The sequence below is a fragment of the Candida pseudojiufengensis genome (genome assembly GCF_024610245.1).
Source record: "Candida pseudojiufengensis strain CBS 10847 chromosome Unknown scaffold10, whole genome shotgun sequence".
Taxonomy (NCBI): domain Eukaryota; kingdom Fungi; phylum Ascomycota; class Pichiomycetes; order Serinales; family Debaryomycetaceae; genus Lodderomyces; species Lodderomyces pseudojiufengensis.
Genome location: NW_026261540.1, coordinates 361279 through 380806, shown reverse-complemented (window position 1 = coordinate 380806; position 19528 = coordinate 361279). Strand labels below are relative to the sequence as shown.

Sequence of the window (19528 nt, the reverse complement as noted above, 5' to 3'; positions counted from 1 at the left end):
AGAATGGGGAAAGTAACAGATTCAAAGTTAAAACCACGTCATAATCCTTTATTAAAAGATATATCGTCCCTGGGTGGGAATTTAAGATCTACTCCAAGAACAACAACAAAAGCGAAGAATACTAAATCAAAAACTAAAAGATCGGAAAAGGAACAAGAAGAAGGTTATCTTGATGCAGTAAGTTCAAGAAAAATTTTACAATTGGCGAAGGAGCAACAAGATGAACTTCGAGATGAAGAAGAACAAGATGAAGAAGAGGGAGAGGTAATACCTACAAGATTCACACCTTCTAATATAGAGAGTGATGAGGAAGAAGAAGAAGAATCAGATATTGAATATTCAGACCTAGAAGAAGAAGAAATAGTATATGATGATGAAGAAATAGAAGTAGATGAAAAAGACTCAGAATTATTTAATAAATATTTTCAATCAAATGGATCATCAACAACGGCGGAAGAAGGACAATCAATAAATTTAGCAGATAAAATATTAGCTAAAATTCAAGAAAAAGAATATCAACAACAATTATCAAATACATCACAATCAAAACCGGATAATGAAGATGCAGTATTACTACCTCCAAAAGTTATAATGGCATATGAAAAAATTGGTAAAATATTATCAACATATACTCATGGAAAATTACCAAAATTATTTAAAATTTTACCGAGTTTAAAAAATTGGAAAGATGTATTATATGTAACAAATCCTGATAATTGGACTCCTCATGCAACTTACGAAGCAACTAAATTATTTGTATCGAATTTACAATCAAATGAAGCTCAAAAATTTATTGAAATGATATTATTAGAAAAATTTCGTTCATCTATAGAAGATTCAGATGATCATCATTTAAATTATCATATTTATAGAAGTTTGAAAAAATCATTATATAAACCTGGTGCTTTTTTCAAAGGTTTCTTGTTACCTTTAGTTGATGGATATTGTTCAGTACGAGAAGCTACTATAGCTGCTTCTGTATTAACGAAAGTTTCAATTCCTGTATTACATTCATCAGTTGCATTAACTCAATTATTAACAAGAGATTTTTCACCTGCGACAACTGTATTTATAAGAGTTTTAATTGAAAAAAAGTATGCATTACCTTATCAAACATTAGATGAATTAGTATTTTATTTTATGAGATTTAGAAATGTAACTCAAGATTCCATTGAAATTGATAATGAAAATAAAAAAGATATACCCCAATTACCTTTAGTTTGGCATAAATCATTTTTATCATTTGCTCAACGTTATAAGAATGATATAACTGATGATCAAAGAGATTTTTTATTAGAAACTGTTCGTCAAAGATTTCATCATTCTATTGGGCCTGAAATTAGAAGGGAATTATTAGCTGGTAAACCTAGACTAATTGGAAATGATCAACAACAACAACAGGATGGTATAATGATTGATGCTTTTTAAATAGATTTTTAATAGATCTTATGATTGTAAATTCTATATTTTAATGATTTCACTATTCCAATCTGAACTTGTCTAACTTAATTGGTCCACGTTGTCACTTTAAGGTTATAATCTAACTTAATGATATTCTCTCTCAAGTCGTATTCACAGACTTCTTAATCCAACCCGAATCGGGAGTCTCATTTCAAAGAAAATGCAATGAAGAAGTATCCCCTTCATTTTATAATCGTTTTCTTCCTTAATTCTATGTAAATTTTTGAATAAGCACCAACAACATCTTGAATAACTCTCACATGGACTTAAGGTCTGTGGAAAACTTGTTTTAATACTTGTTTGAACTATGTAAATCGAATGTATCAAGTTGTTTCGAGAATCTCTTAAGTTTGTATACCTTTTGAATGTCTAAATAATTTTAAGCCAGTCCATGAAATAAAAGCCCACCACCAGAATACAATATAAATACACCATAATTTTATAATAATTGAATCAATTAACTCACAAAATTCATAAATTTTAGTATATATTTCATTGATATGTAATGGATATATTATAAATTTCCAAATTTTAAAAAATGAAATTATTGTTATTATAAATAAAAACCAAGTTGATATTAAAATTAGGTATCCATATACTTTTAAGTTTGTGGAATGTAGTTGCTCTATTTCATCTTCCTTCTCTTCTATAGTTGTAGCATTGTCCTGATTGATCATTTAGTGACATTAATTCTTCAAAATTGTAGTTGAAGTAAGCTTGTAATCCTTTTGATTGAATTACCGTTGAAAGTCTCGAGAAATTTATTTAAGACACAAAAATAATTAACTCCGACAAAATTATTATAATCCCGCTTTGAAAAATTATAAACAATTGGTCTAAACCTTACTTTTTATAATCCTATTTTTCTACCCATTCAATCAAATACAAAACAAAGTTGGAACATCAAAAAGATGTCAAAACCTTCGCTTGTACAAAAATTAGGTATAAAGTATCCTATAATTCAATCTCCAATGGCAGGAGTATCAACAATTGAAATGGCAAGTTCTGTTACAAATAAAGGAGGATTAGGATCAATACCATTATCAACTTTAAATTTTTTAGAGCTGGAATCAATTGATAAATTAAAAGAAATGATTGCAAAATATAGAAGTCAATTGAATGATAAATCACTTTATCATGTAATGAATTTAAATTTGTTTTGTCATGATATCGTTGAAGAACCAAATGAGAAACAATTTGAAAATTGGAAAAATTTATATAAAAAAACATTAAGTCAATATGGACATGATTTTGATAAAGTAATAAATGATATAAATTTTCAAAATGGTAATATATCATTTAAAGAAATTGAAAAAAATGAAAATTCAATAAATAAATTAATTGATTTATTAATTGAAATAAAACCAAAAGTTATAAGTTTTCATTTTGGTTTTCCTTCAAGAAAAACAATTGCAAAATTACAAAAAAATGGAATAATGATATTTGTAACTGCAACTTCAGTAGCTGAAGTCAATGAACTTTATTATTGGCATGAGAAATGGCCATTTAAAAGAAGTCCATATGAAATTAATCTAATAGATGGAATAATTTTACAAGGTTCAGAAGCTGGAGGTCATAGAGGTAACTTTTTAGATCCTGATTCTCAAGATGAATATTTATCAACAAAATCATTATTTATAAAATCAAAAAATTATTTGGATTATACACTTGGAATAGATGAAATACCATTTTTAATTCCTACCGGTGGTATAATGGATTCCTCTTCAATTAGTTGGTATTTAAATAATGAAGCAGATGCTGTTCAATTGGGCACTATATTTTTAGCTACGCCAGAGTCTACAACTTCATCATATTTTTCAAATTTGCATTATCCTTTATCGCAAGAAACTATAATGACTAAATTAATAAGTGGTAAACAAGCAAGATGTATAAAAACAACATTCATAAGAAATATAATTAAAAATTATGAAGAATCGAAAGAAGATTTACCACCTTATGGATGGAGTTATTTTGGTTATAAATCTTTATTGGCAAAACTTTATTATTATATTACTCATGTTACTTTTGATGAAGGAGAAGATATTAGATTTAATCTTTGTGGATCTAATCATTTTTTAATTGATGATTCATTAACAACTAATGAAATTATGGATAAACTTATAAGAGGTTTAATTATTGATGAAGATGAAAAAATTATTAATTTGAAGAAGCGTAAGATATAAGCATGCTTCTATGTATGAGCTCAAGATCATTTGAAATAACAAAAAACATATTGTAGTTTGAAGGTTTTTCAAGCTTTTGGTATTTAGTTATATTCTAATTATACAACAATGATTATTCTAAAACTAAACACTATATAAGGGACACCATGAAGAATGTGAAACGTAAAGATTCTATTTCTCATGTCCATAATTTACCTCAGAAACCTTACGTAAAAGTTGATAAGGCCAATAAATTGGAAACAAAGTGAAGGAGGTAAATTCTTTGGTTTCAACTTCAAGTATTGCTGGAACAAACTTGAGATTGATGTAATTATAGCCCGCTCGTGCTGACAACAAATTTCACGATGATCTTCACTGCAAGAATTTAGACATTTAAATTCATGATAATGTTTACATCAACCTCAAATTTGTTCCAGCGAGCTAATTGATGAGAATTGTAACCATCAATTTAATAGGTAAATGTCCACCAAGACCAGTGGAATTAGCAAATGAGCAAAAGAAATCTTTGGGATCATTTTGAAACATACAATCTTTTCATATTAAGATATTATTCACATAGCGCCCACTATATTCAGATCCAAAGAAATATCCCATGCTGGTTTTGTGAATCCCCAAGGTAATGAACGCATTGCGAAACTCCATAACCTTTGAGTGTGTAGAAAATCCACGCAATTACGGCAAGATCATCAATTCAGAGTGAACAGTTGAACCTTTTAAATGCCAAAGTCATTACACAACTGAAAAAAATCAAAAGCACTTAAATGTCTTGGTTTTAACAGACTCGGACTTAATCTAGTTGTATTTTCTTTTCGCAGATAGGAATCCATCCCTAGTCTCTCAATCTCTACGATTGATAAATATTAAGATATAAACAATTTCATTAAATATTCACAACTATTTACAGTAGCTAAAAGAATTAAATACAAAACCCAAAAATTAAACGAATAAATCGAAGAAGAACTAAAACCCAAACTCATCAAGAATTCATCACCAACTATCATCACCTACCAATCACCAACCAATCAAAAGATTTGAAATTAATATAAATCTTTAAATAATTTTAATCTTAAATCATATAATTCATCAATTTCATTATTATTTGAAGAAATAGAATTATCATAATAATAATTACTTATCATTTTCATTTCTTTTGAATCTTCTTTTCTTCCTTCATCTCTTATTTCATCTTTTACATCTTCTTTCTTTTCTTGATCATAATAATAATTATAATAATAATTATAAAAATTATCATTATATTTATAATTAAATGATTTAATTTCTATAGGTTCTTCTTCAAATTCTGAATCATAATCATTAGCTTCCTCGTTGGTTGTGGTGTTATCATAATAATAATCTGATTGTAATTGAGATTCTATTGATTTATCTGAATCTATACTTATTATACTTTCTTCATATGAATTATTTGATAATTGATGAGTATTTTCATTAAATTTTGTTGGGATATTGATTGGTGAAGAATGTGTTTGTTGTTGAGGTTGTTGTTGTTGTGTTTCTTGTTCTGCTTCTTTTTGTTGTTCTGTTTCTTGAGATTTTTGTTGTTTAATAGTATCATTTGATTTATTATTAGACCTTGATAATTTTAAAGAACCACTTAAAGATTTTTGGAAATGAATACATTTATAATTTGAATTTGTGTTAGATGTACCATTTGTAAATTTTCTTTTTAAGGAACTGAAGAAACCACTAGTGGAAGTGGTTGTTGGTTTATAATTTACTTCACATGGAGAATCAAATGATATTAAACCATTTTCTAAATTTTCATAATAATATTGATTTAAAGTTTTATCAAATTCTAATTTCCATGGATATATTGGTGATGAAATTTCATTTTTTGATGATATTTGAGGATTTGATAATGATTTTGTTAATAATGATGTTTTTGAATGCTTTTTAAATAATGAGTTTGAACTATTTGTGGTTGTTGTTGTTGTAGTAGTTGACATTTTTACTTAATATGTTATATGTGATATATATAAGTTGAGTTTTTATTATTGTATCCTAGAGTTAAGATATATTCCTTCTTTCAAATCACAACATGGATTTGTTGATCTTTATATATATTTCTTAATTTACTTATTCTATTAACTCCTTCTGGTTGTAATATGTAATTATAAATTTGTGTTTTGATTATACAATTCGGATATAAGATGGCTTGTTTTTTATTTACGCTTATTAACAAAAATGTATGCAAATATCCGTAGACCGTATTACTTAAGCCTTAGTATATAGTATTACTTAATACATTACATAATCGCAAATATTATTTAAATTTGATGATTAATACGATAAACATTTAAACTTAAATACACTACTTAATAATATTTCTATAATATCCATCATCCACTTATTCTATTCAATCTATTTCATCTCAGCCTATTCTAACCAACTTTAAACTTTAAGGTTTTTTAGTAAGAGTTCTGTTGACGAATTCTTACTTCTTCTTTTCCTTTTACTCATCCTTCTTGATTCTAGAATGAAGAAGATTTCAAGTATAGATAATGTGTACACCGTTGAGAGATACTCTTTAACAGTTACTTAACTATCCACTAAGTCCAGTTCAACTTACGGGTATTACGATGAGGTCTTTCAATCTGGACCTACATTAAAAATTTTATGTTCCTATAACCGTTTAATTCACTAATAATTCTATTGTTCTTTTTGTTCTTTTTTGGTTTTGTTCCTTGTTCTATTTTATTATTTTATTAATATCTCGGTCTCGGATATAAACTCATTTTTGATTATCAATTCATTAGATACATTAATTTACATAATAAACATAAGGATACTAAATCATATGGAACGGATAGGAAGTATTGTATAATTACTCATTATTACCAATGTAAACAACCTGTTTGAAAGGATCGAGAAAGATAGAAGCATATGACTACAATTATTGTTAATGTATAAGAATAATAACAACATCGATAAGTTTAAATGGCGAAGTAATACTATTTAGTGCTGAAGTCTAAATATAGTCTACCAAAGACTCATCAAAACTAAAATCAAAACCAAAATAAAAACTAAAATAAAATTCAAAAATAAAAAGAATGAATCATTTTTCTACATTGATTGTTTTAAAAACCATTCAGTAATACGTCAAATATTAACAAAAGGCTATGATTAAGTAATGTAATAAAAGCCTTTTATCTTCGTAAATATTATAAGTATGTTAATTGCCCTGCCTTTAACCGTTTAACACTAAATCTGGGTTCAAACTCGGTGGTAAGGTTAAAACATTCAATTCTTTTATATCCTTCGATCGATTTCGATAAATTCGTAAAACCGCACCTTAAAATTTATTATTAGAGCCTAAAACATTTAATTTCCTTCAGCCGCTTTTAATTAATTTAATATACAGTGGTCTTAAGTACATAAGCTAAATTTGTTCATACCTAACCTACTTATCTAATTACCAGTTTACCAATTGAGAGGTTGCTTTTGTTCTTTAAATTCAATTTTGCTGAATGATTAATCCTTAGACTTAAAAGAACTAGTCTCAATAACTTGCTAAAATGAATTATCAAGATATAAAATATTTCGTTAAAAGAAGCAAATAATTTAGACTTCTCCAATTTTTAAGATTAATAATATTATATGGTTCGATACAGTATTATACAAAGTTAAAACAGAAAAATAACAGTTGTACCACCCCTCTTCTGTTATTTATAATTAAGATGTACACTCCACCGGTACGATACTTACACTTCTAAGATAATATTTCTTAAATAACTGTAGAATCTCCTTTTAAATATGCTTTTTTCTTAAAAACACTTTCAATTGTCATGTCGGTAGAGGATAAATCAAAAACGATATTTCATTCATTTTATTTATTTTCTTTTTCTTTTTCTTTCATTCATTCATTCATTAGTTTTTTCTCAAGGATCAATAAATGAATGCAAAGGTTTGAATATTAAAAGCAAGTGGAATATATCTTTTTGACTTATTATCTAACGATATATTAATTGAAAATGTTTTACAAGTAAATATTTGTGAAATCTTGAGTTTGAGTCGGGTTTTTATTGATATCGATGAAATTGTTACCTCAATTATGTATGATAATTTACCAAAGTTTTATGATATTTTGCTTGAAAAGTTCTAATTCAAACTTAACACTTTCCATTCCATTTTCAAAATTTATCTGAATTGAAATTGCATCAATATAAACTTTCACTTTGTTTTACTTTCCTTTGAAAGAAAATTGACAAAATCAATTGCAAATTTTCTGTTTCTTCATTAGTCTGATAATGAATTACAGCGCTAATGACTCAATAATTGCAATAACTAGGTTTAAATGATCTTCCACTATTAAAGTTATCAATTTCTTGACATCAAATTTTGCCTTGGTAACTTCAAATGAACCTTGTTTAACAGGTGACTTGAATTTCTTCCAAATCTTGAAGCATACTTGTAATTGCTTTCAAAAAAAAGGACAAACATTGTTCTTAAAATAACGAACAATAGTGGTAAAATTACGTTTCACTTCTTCATCATTAAGTAAATCAACTGAATTTGAACATTTGGTTTGGTATTCTTTGAAGTGCAATCTTTCCTTGACGTAGTGCACATTTAATTTTTCATTTATGTCCTGTTCATGATCTTCAAATCTAAATTACTTCTTCAAACTCCCTAAAAAAAAATTGGGGCAGTGGTCTTGTGAAGTTTGAAAAAGTCTCCTGATATTGTACGATTTTCCATTTCAACAACCACATTGTCTATTAAAATACTGGTTTTTGCTAAATCATTTTGTGTTAAAGAAGCATCTTCATCCAATAATTTCGTGTTTGGGAGGCATCAAGATGGGTAAAGATGTTTCTTCAACACAAACTGATTTAGCAATGTCACCTATAACGGAATTATTTACAGTGCCTTTATTTTGTCTGTCTCTTATAAATGTATTTGACATTTCTTCAGTAACCTTGTGGATATTGATTTGATCAATTTCACTTGAAAATAAGGTTGAATCTCTGTCAAGTAAAACAAAACTTATTTGCTATATTTAACTCTCGTTTCATCTTTTTTGACTTTTTCAATAATTGAATCAGTTGATGAAGTTGCTTTTCCTGTAATAACGGGATTTTGGTGAAAAAATTTTCTTTGACTAGTTTGATTTACATGCCTTTGTTGTTGATGATAAGTTAATGATTTCAATAGCAAAAGATCATTCAAAACTGGCCATTACAAAATTCACGTCCTTACCTATAACGGCACATTAAACAATAATAAACTTTGTTGGACGACGTTTAAAGATTTTTATTTCGTCTTTTTTGAAAGAAAAAACTGCTTAATAATTTACGATTACGTAAGTAATTAAGTAAGCGCATTCTATGTTTATAACTGAATCAATACAGCCGTGATATATCTTTATAATCTTTACAAATCTTATTGTAAAACAGGCTTATATTAGTTATTTAAATTGACACCTTTGTAACTTGATTTAATATGTTATAAAGTTAAGTGAACCGCAGTTTTGGATCTAATTTACTATATATAGACCACCGAGATTTTTTTCATTTTTACGAATATTCATACTTACATACTTACAAGTTTATCTCCATCAACGTCAATTGGCAATGTGTTTTTTATTCATTAATACCTTTTTACCCCTAAACTTTTCAATAATGTTTACTTCAATCAATAATGGCTTTGATTTTGATGTTTGAATATTTTTACTTGCCATCGTTTTGTTTCTTCGAGGATAATTTAATCTCCTTCTAAATTACTTTGATCCGCGCGGAGATTAAATGAAGCCTTTTTTTTCGTTGCAACAGTTTTGATAGTTCGGTTTTGAGTTTGATACCAAACTGATCTTCTATCCGCAGAGAAGACACAAGTTGGGTTGTTCAGATATGAGATTGATAGAGAGTAACCTTTTATCAAGATTTTTTAATTATTTGACGTTTCGTTGATGTTTGACAAATGTTAAATGTTAAATTTCTAATGAAATTTCAACCAAATTTCCATTAAAGTTATGTCTATTAATATTACAAAATAATAAATTCATTAATCATTAAAGATATCTATTAAAATATAACCCACCAGGAGAAGCAAACACTTTCAAAAATCAAATTATAACTTCTTCAATTTCAATTCCACAATCAATACATCTTTTCTTTATAGTATGATCATCAATTTTTAAAGGAGCACTCCAATCATGTAAATGTTTATAATTTAACAGTTTACCATCTCTTAATTTTCTTGTAAATTCTTCAGCTCTTGTTTTTTTTCTCATTTCTTGTAAAGATTCTTGATATTTTTTTTCTTTCCTCTTTAATTTGTTTTGTTCTCTTCTTTCCCATTCTAAATCTAATCCTTCTGATGATCCCCATTTCTTAAATGCAAATTCTTCAACTTGAAATCTCAAAAATAATTGCATTTTACTATATCCATGAGGATTTGGTTTTTCAATTCTTGGTAATATACTAAGATCTTGTAATTCAGGTTCAGTTAATAAATAATCTTCTTTACATTCTGTTTTAACTAATAATGAATATTTTTCAGGTTTGGATTTTATACATTTTCTACATGCTCTAACTTTATTAAAATTTGTAAATAAATTTAAATCAATATCTAATGATTCACATTCATAACATTTGGGGGCTTGATTAATATCTAGTGGAGGAGCTGATTGTTTTAATTGTTCTAATTTTTTTTGTTTTTCTTTCCATTCATTTAATGTTTCTTCATCATGTCTTGGTTTAGTTTCATCATTTATAAATCCTCCTTTTGAATCTTGCATTGTTGCAAAATCAAATTCTATATAATCTTTTTTTTTGATTGGTGGTGGTTGAAATTTCCCCTTTTTTGAATCAAATATAAAATCTGAATGATTTTTATTTAATCTAATATCTTCAAGGGAAGTAGTTTGTTGAGGTTTAACATTAGGATCATTATAAATATTTGAGCTAGCTGCAGATGCAGTTGCTGTTGATGATTGTTTTTCTTTTTCACGTAATTTATTTTGTTGAATTTCTATTGCTCTTAATCTATTTTGTTCAACTTTATTTCTTTCTTCTTGAGTTTTTGATCTTTTTATTGAATTATCTTCATTAAATTGTATAAATTTAGATTTATATGATGTTTCTTCAGGTGTGATTACTTGATTTATAGATCGTTTTGGGGATGTTTTGTCAGTTGTTTCAAAAGTTTTTGTTATTTTTCGTTTTAATAAATTTGGTGATCCATTTTGATCATCTTTTGAAGTTCTATTTCGTTTTAATCTCGCTAGATTTTTTTGTCTATTTTCTTCCTATAAAGCTGTGTTAGTAAACTTGGTTATTGTATGAAATGAATGATTCAAAATGACACGTACTATTCGTTTTTTTTGTTCATCTGATAGATTTGTTGACATGGTATGATAAAGTCAAGATGTTGTTGCAATTTTATACTTGCCTCCGCAATTAAAAGATAGAAGAAGTTTGAATATTGAGTGATATACTCGCTACCAATTGTCTGAATTTGAATCTACTGACTCTAGACTTGAGTGTTTCTTGAGCTAAATACTTCGTGAAACCGACAGTTTCGATGTCTGTCAGCACACTGCCAAGGTCTGGAATAGTTATGAAGTGAACAACAAATGTGTTAATGGAATTGTTGTGGTGACAATCTTAATTTTAGGAAATTAATAATGAGTCGTTATCTGCATGCACTTAATATAAAATCTAAGCCGTTTGAGTTACTTATTAAGGCTCAGTAACAAAAACTGAAACCTTATATTAACACAAAATCAGGTTTCATTTGTAGTCTATATTTTTACTCACATTAATATGATTTCATGACCATCACATTATTGTTTTTTAAATTGACGGTACTCATCTTACACAAGAGTATAGCTGTAGTAATGTAATCAAGGTTGAGAAAAAAATTAGCGATATCGCTGTCTTTGAGCTTAGATTTATAAGGGTTACGAAAGTCAAGGCTATACCCCAATCATTCACTAAGAAAAAATAAAGAATATTATTTTAATGATACACCAAGAAATTCTGTATTCAAATCAACTGAGTGTACACTTAACTTAAATAATTATATTTGGAAGTAATGTGTAAAAAATTTTTAAAGTTATTATAAGAAACTTATCAATCAATTAAATCTTTCTTTCTTTACTTCTTATCAACCAGATCAATATTTATCGATCCATCACTAATAGACAATAGATCAACCTAGATTTCATAGATCAGAGTAATACAGCACAATTCAGACAAATATTGTTTTTTCGATTCCCAATATGTTAATAAATCATCAAAAACAACAACAACTAATAAAAAGATTTGTTTATACAAATGATTCAAGACGTTGGTTATTTTGGTTAATTTTAATACCAATATTTTTAATATTATTAGGTTTATGTTGTTGGAGAAGAAGAAAAAATCAAAGAAAAGTTGTACCAATTTATAATAATCCTCAACAACCATTACCACCACCAAATGGTGTATATTATCATCCTCATCAACCACCACCACCAATGCCAATGAATAATTATGGACCTCCACCACCTCAACAACAATATGGTAGTTATATTCCTCCACCTTATCCTGCTAATGAATATAATAATCAAGGAAGTAGTACTGGTGGTACTGGTGGTTATATGCCACAATCTAGAGATTATAAAAATGATTATAATTCACCTGATGGTCCTCCACCTGCTCATACTAGATAGAAGTTTTGGATAAGAATATAGTTTTAAGTTTATTATGCCAGTTAAATTTGACTTTGAAGATTTTCTACTAAATTTTGGTGCTACTGAACTCACCAACACTAAGTTCTATCTATCCTTGACTTAGATTTCTTTCTTTTTATCTACTCACCTATCTTTTGAAATTTAATGTTTTATTTCCTGACACTTTTCCAATTCCTATTTGTTGTATCATTGTTTTTCATTTCTATACTGAATTAAACTTGCAAGTGTTCTTCGGGAAATAAATTAATCAGGTAAATTGTAGACAGCCAGTTATATTATGTTACAGAGCAAAGTACTCTACCCTTTAAAACTCTCGAACGGTGAATCTTCTGTTTGAATTTATCTAATGGCATGTAGAGACTTAATGGTTGCAAAATTTGAATCAATGTCGAGAATATTTATGTCGGGAAATACAAATAAATGACCTAGTTTAGTAAACTATGTGTTCCTAATTACAAATAATATAAATAATTTTTACGAAAAAACAATTAGACGCGTTCGACTAATTATTAATTCTAAATTTAGGTACTACTAATTAACCGAAAGAAGTTTTGTGTACGGTCTGATCTAATTAATTAAAATTTAGACGATAGGAAAATAAATAATAATAAAGGGTTTGTAGATTTTTTTTATAATTGAACAATCAACAATAAGGTACTTTCAAAATTTACTTGAATTTGTATATTGACTCCATGAAATAATGAGAAACATATGAATGGATGAGTGAATGGACCCTTTTTATTAACCTCCACTTATCATACCAAAAAACGTTTTGTTTCAGATATGTTTTCAATTTAAAACGCGTATCAAATTAGAATGATAATTAAGGAACATTGGAGAAAGTAATTTGAAACAACCAACAACGAGCGTTGTAAAGTGGCTTTAAGTGATCGTCAATACTACAAACCATTTTAATAAGTGAAAAAATATATTTTTCCAAATGGACTGATAAAATTTTTATTTTCATAATATTTGATTGAAACAATCGGATTTAACAAAGGTTTTTGTAGCATATTCGAAAATCAATTAAAACTAGACTATGAATTAACTAGTTTCAGGGACAACTCATAAATAGTTTATTGTCTTTATCTTGGTCACAAACAGTTTGTTACAATCACCAACTTTTGATTGAGTAGAACATTCCATCAAACATCTGTCTCACCTTAGTGTTTTATAACCATTTTTCTTTCTTGTACGTCACGTAAAACTTTATAATCGTCAATAATAAATGGTGTAATCTTTTATTTTTCTATAATACTGTTAATCTTTGAATTGATCCTCCTACAAATGTGTTCATTCAGAAATTGTTAATGTAGATCATTCATCCCATACATCTCCTTAGTATATCGTTATCTCTTACTTTATATTGTATTTGTTCATGCATTGTATTGTTATTGTCCTGATTTTTCAAATTACACGCAAATTTATAAAATTTAATAACGAGAAAGAGATCAACAATTATTTTCTATTTTTACAACCTTATTTCATTTTTACAACCAACTATTAAACTAAAGAATATACTTATTACTACTGTACTATACATATTAATACATCATATAATCATCTAACTCACCCATACATATCAGACTAATAAAATCAACTATTATATTGAAATCTACCATCAAAAACAGCTATCTAATACCTACTCCCTTTTTCATTTTAATCTAATCAAAAACTACTAAAATGAGGAAAATTTGGAATAGAAGAGATAAAGAGAAACGAAAGAGTTTCTCTACTCCATCTAATCAATCACCATTAACTCAAAATAATTCAACTTTTGATAATAGCAATCCAAATAACAATAATATAATTTCACAAATAAATTATGATTCAAATCAATCATTTTATACTATTGATGATGATATTTCTTCAATATCTGAAGAATCACCCAATTATTCTTCTACAAGTTTAGATAAAATACCTACAAGATCAAGTATTGGAGGTTATAGAAATACTCAACATTCAAATGGTTCAAATAGTAATATAAATCATAATGGACAAAACACCACTAATAATAATAATCATTCATCAAATGGAAATCATTCTTCATATATCCCTACAAGAGGATCATCTATATCAAATCAAATTTCAAAATTTCATTCATTAGTCAAACCAGATTATGATAATATTGTTATAAAAAATAGTTGGGTTAATATAATAAATAATGGAGAAATTAATGAACAAAATCTTAGATTATATAGAGCAGAATTAAAAGGTTCACATTTATATTTATATAAACCTTCACCAAATTTAAATATAAAAAATTTTAAATTTAGTAGTGAAATTGAAGAACATGAAGAAGATCAAAAGGAAAAAGAAAGAGATAATAATTTAAGTGATTTAACTACTTTAGTACCACTGTTAACTAATGCTACTACAACAACATTAACAACAACTACAACAACTAACTCAGATATTGATCAAATAACATATTTCTCAACTAAATTCCCACATCCTCAATTAGCATATGATTTTGATTTACAACAATTTCAAACAAAATTATTTCAATCTGATCAAAATACATTAGAATCAATAATTCATTTTATAATGTTCTCTCAAAATCAAGATCAAACATTAACTACATTAATTAATATAATACCAATATTACCTGAATTTAATAAAATTTTAAAATTTATATCATCTTATATACTGGCTATATTTGATAAAAAATTTAAAGAAGAAATTAATGAAACAATTATAATAGAAAGAATTATATTAATTTTAAATAATATAGAAGAAAATTTTAATGGATTTTTATTAAAATCAGATATTGCACCATATATTTTAAAAATTATTGAAATTTTACAAATTAAAAATAATAAAATTCAAATTTTTAAACAAAAAATGTTGAAGCGACAACAACTACTTATTAATTTAATAAATAATAATGTAACGGCGAATCCATTTAAAGAATTAAATTCACAAATATTTATGAAAGATATAAATCTTATTGAATTTTCAAAAATTATAAGTGAAATAGATTTAAAATTTTTTAAAAATTGGAATTCAAATATTGATAAATCTTTATTATTATCATTATCAATTAGAAGTGATGAGAACAATAATTTTTATAAAAAAAATCCTTTAATTTATAATAATAATTATCATATTCATTATTTATCAAGATTATTAATAAATCATTTATTTTTGGAAAATAACACCAGTAACAGTTCAAATCATAATTTAATGGAAAATAAAGCTAAAATTATTGAAAAATGGATTGATTTAGGTTGTTTATTAGATAAATCTGGTAATATGTCTTCATGGTTAGGTATATCATCAATAATTTTATCACAACCTGTTTTAAGATTAAATAAAATTTGGTCTCTTGTATCACCAGAATATATAAAATTATTAAAAAATGATTGGAGTCCAGTATTATTTGAATTAGATAGAAGATATTTAGTAAATGAATCAAAATCATCAACAGATCCTAATTCGGCAGATTCTTCAAAAGATTCTTATCATATAATGGCTCCACGAGGATTAGGTAAAATTTATCCAAAGGAAAAAGTTATACCATATTTTGGAGATTTAATAATAAATAATCATGAAAATAATGATATTTATGAAATTGAATCTATTTGGAAAAGAATTAATTATTCATTTGATAGATGGAATGATTATTTATTAAATTTATCAAATTATCAATCTATAATAAATTATAATGTTGAAGTTTTAAAAAGATATGATTCAATGGGATTTATTTTTTCAAATGAATCATTAAATCATGTATTACAATTTGGACAAGATAATAAAGATTTAAATCCTATACAAGATAATATACTAGAAATTTCAACTAGTAGTAATATTAATATTAAAAATCAGCTACTTAAGTTAATTGAATTAAATTGTGAATCTATAGATTTAGAAAAAATTATGAAATTATCAATTATACTTGAACCAGATTTACCAGAAAATTATTTAAAAGAAATTACAAAATGTAATTCTATACCTCATTTTAATAATAATTATTTTAAAATAAATATTGAAAAATATGATAATCAAGAAGAATATAATGAAAAATATAATTTTATAATTGATGATGAATTAACTTTTAGAATCGATGATTATGTTGAAATTGATCACCACCAAAATAAAAATAATAATAATCGTAATGATAAAAATGGATTTCATTCAGATGACTATGTTGCAATTGATGATGAAGATGATATTGGATTAGGTATAGATGTTGATGATATTTTAAATTCTGAAAAATTTAATAATTTAACATTATCACCAAAATCAAGAAAATCAAGTAATAATGATCACCAAAAAAAAATTTGGTATTATATTCCAAAATTTATAACAATTGAAAGATCAATTGATTTATTATTAATTGATTCAAAAAATTTTGATAATGATATTCAATTAGATTTAACAGAATATAGATTTGTGTTTTTATTAAATTATAATACTTTTATGACAACAAAAGATTTATTAGATAAATTAGCTCATAGATTTATAAATTCTGGAAATGCAGTTTTATCAGTTATGAAAAGAAATTATTTAAACAAGAATAAGTCTGGATCAATTGAAGAAGCTAACTTTCCAAATTGGAATTTAGATTCAAGTATTGATTTAAATGAATTAGGAGAAATTGATTATGAATTATTATTAAAAATTCAAATAAATATATTAAAAGTATTAATTGTATTAATAAATAATTTTTATTCAAATTTTTCATTAAATTTATCAAACAAAACAACATTAATTAAATTATTAAAATTATTTAGTAATGAAATTTTACAATGGTATAATTCCAACAAGATAAATTCAAATTTAGAAAAATTATTTGAAAATTTAGTATCTTATTATAAAAAATTAAAAAAATTATTTGTTAAAAAATCATATAGACCAATTGAAATTTCAAAATTTAATGAATATCTTTTAAATGAATTTAAATTTACAAATTCTTTAAATGAAGTACCAATGAATAGAAATTTACCAAGTCATAAAAATATTCATAAAATTGAAAAATTTTTATATAAATTTAATAAATTATTAACTATTTTTTATAAGGGGATAAAATCTGAAGATTGGATTGAAATTTATAAAATTATGGAAAATCTTTATGATAAAAATTTATTATTTGAATTTAATTTACAAAGTGTGAATACAAATGATGATGCACTTATTATTTCAAATATTTTTAATTATTTTGAAACTTTACTAGTTGATCGTCAATTAATATTGAAAAAGTTCCCATTAGTTTTTAGGAAGTTATTTAAATTATATTTTAGATTTAAAACTTATTTATCAATTCAATTAATTGATAATAATATAACAATTGAAGAAAGATTAGATAGAATGAAAACACTACTTATAATGTGTAAAATATCAAAATTAAAAATGAATGATAATCAATTTATATTTGAAGGAACTAATGAAGAAAGTAATATACCATCATGTATTGAAACTGCTATTATAAATGTTATATATTCTCCAGAATCAAGAAAATTTTCATCATTATGGATAAAATCTTCAAATTCATTAGATCATAATAATTTTAATTTAAAAAATTTTAACAACATTAATGATTTAATTCCATCAAATATTAATACAAATGATTTACAAAATTTTGAACCTTTATTACCTTGTTTTGGATGGATTATTGAGAATCTTATAGAATTGAATAAGATACCGTCGTTTCATATACCTACTACAAACAATAATAAACAATTAATTAATTTTAATAAAAGATATTTAATTTTTAAATTTATAAAAGAATTAGGTATTGAAGATATTGATGATGTTGAATATAATGATTCAAAAGAATTTGAATTTTTATTAAAATTAAATGAATTAATTATTAAAAACTCTTATTATAATAATGATCGAAATCATAATAACCCGATAATATTTAAAGAAGTTCTAAAAGATCAACATAATATATTGGTTATTGATAATCAAAAAAAATCAGCAATTGATTCGAATAATCAAAAAATATCATCTACAAATAATAATAATATTAATAATAGCTCAAACTTATCAACTTTACCAATAACAAATCAAATGCATACAATTACAAAAAAACCATCAAATTCTTCATTAAAAAGGCAATCATTATCATATAAATCAAATTCTTCATCAAGATTTAAAATTAGTGGATTATTCACAAAATCAAGATATTCATTAAATAATAATAATTCTGAAAGATCAATAAATGTTAAAGAATTACCAAATCCAGATTCTCAAATTGATTTAAGTAATAATACCACCACCAACTCAACATCATCAACAACACCAATCACTAAAATCAAACCATCTATAATTATACCATTGAGAAATAAAAAAATTTTCCCAGTTTATTTATTCCCTTTTAGTTTTAAAATTGAAAAATCAGATGATTTAGACACCAGCAACAATGAAAATTCAATATTAATTCAAACATTATCAGATCAAGATTTAAATGATTGGTTAATATTAATAAATTTTTCAAATAGACATTGGTTTCAAAGTCGTTTATTAAATTTTAAAATTAATAATACACCCGTTGTAAATTTAACATTTGGATTACCTTTAAATTATTTATGTTCAAGAGATTTTGTTAAATCTCCAAAATTTCTTGATTTAATTTATAAAGAAATTGAAAAATCTGAAAATTTAAAAGAAATTGGAATTTATAGAATTAGTTCTTCAATTTTAGAATTACAAAATTTAAAAATAAGTATTGATAAATTTGGAACTTTATCTCCTGAAAATTATGATATTCATACTTTAACTTCAATTATAAAGACATTTTTTAGAGATTTACCTGATTCTTTAATACCTGATGATATTATAATAAAATTATTTGAATTAAAACAAGAAATTCAGAAGGAGAAGGAAAAGGAATTAAAGGAAAAGGAAGAGAAAGAGAAAGAAAATGAAGATAATGAGCATGACGATAAAGAAGATAACGAAGACAAACAATCTACTGAAATGTATAAAATAAAAATTATAATAAATCAATTACCAAATTATAATTATTATACATTAAAAAAATTAATAAATCATTTAATTTTAATTAATTCAAATTCCCAATATAATAAAATGAATAGTTCAAATTTATCAACTGTTTTAGGTCCATGTTTAGTTGAAGCTTCAAATTTAGATTTATTAATTCAAAATTTTGGATTTATGAATACTTATCTAGAAAAATTTATTTTAAATTTTGATTATTTATTTAATGATTAAATAACTTAAG

The 19528-nt window shown here is 25.2% G+C and overlaps 6 protein-coding genes across 6 annotated transcripts; 4 read left to right on the top strand and 2 right to left on the bottom strand. All coding sequences in view use genetic code 12, as the record gives it.

The window, feature by feature from the left end:
* Positions 1 to 3: 3 nt before the first annotated feature.
* ENP1 (snoRNA-binding rRNA-processing protein) lies at positions 4 to 1428 on the top strand (the record flags this gene model as incomplete). The annotated part of the gene is made up of 1 exon (XM_051760067.1): positions 4 to 1428. The coding sequence occupies one exon, from the start codon at positions 4 to 6 to the stop codon at positions 1426 to 1428; it is 1425 nt and encodes a 474-aa protein (XP_051612255.1).
* A 944-nt stretch (positions 1429 to 2372) lies between these two features.
* On the top strand, positions 2373 to 3644 carry KGF55_005091 (putative nitronate monooxygenase; the record flags this gene model as incomplete). The annotated part of the gene is made up of 1 exon (XM_051760066.1): positions 2373 to 3644. The coding sequence occupies one exon, from the start codon at positions 2373 to 2375 to the stop codon at positions 3642 to 3644; it is 1272 nt and encodes a 423-aa protein (XP_051612254.1).
* A 1037-nt stretch (positions 3645 to 4681) lies between these two features.
* Positions 4682 to 5608, bottom strand: KGF55_005090 (uncharacterized protein; the record flags this gene model as incomplete). The annotated part of the gene is made up of 1 exon (XM_051760065.1): positions 4682 to 5608. The coding sequence occupies one exon, from the start codon at positions 5606 to 5608 to the stop codon at positions 4682 to 4684; it is 927 nt and encodes a 308-aa protein (XP_051612253.1).
* A 4118-nt stretch (positions 5609 to 9726) lies between these two features.
* Positions 9727 to 11013, bottom strand: RAD14 (Rad14p; the record flags this gene model as incomplete). Its single annotated transcript, XM_051760064.1, has 2 exons — positions 9727 to 10911; positions 10975 to 11013. The coding sequence occupies 2 exons, from the start codon at positions 11011 to 11013 to the stop codon at positions 9727 to 9729; spliced, it is 1224 nt and encodes a 407-aa protein (XP_051612252.1).
* Positions 11014 to 11886: 873 nt separating this feature from the next.
* Positions 11887 to 12318, top strand: KGF55_005088 (uncharacterized protein; the record flags this gene model as incomplete). The annotated part of the gene is made up of 1 exon (XM_051760063.1): positions 11887 to 12318. The coding sequence occupies one exon, from the start codon at positions 11887 to 11889 to the stop codon at positions 12316 to 12318; it is 432 nt and encodes a 143-aa protein (XP_051612251.1).
* A 1704-nt stretch (positions 12319 to 14022) lies between these two features.
* BEM2 (Bem2p) lies at positions 14023 to 19518 on the top strand (the record flags this gene model as incomplete). Its single annotated transcript, XM_051760062.1, has 1 exon — positions 14023 to 19518. One exon carries the CDS (start codon positions 14023 to 14025, stop codon positions 19516 to 19518), a length of 5496 nt encoding a protein of 1831 aa, XP_051612250.1.
* Positions 19519 to 19528: the final 10 nt, after the last annotated feature.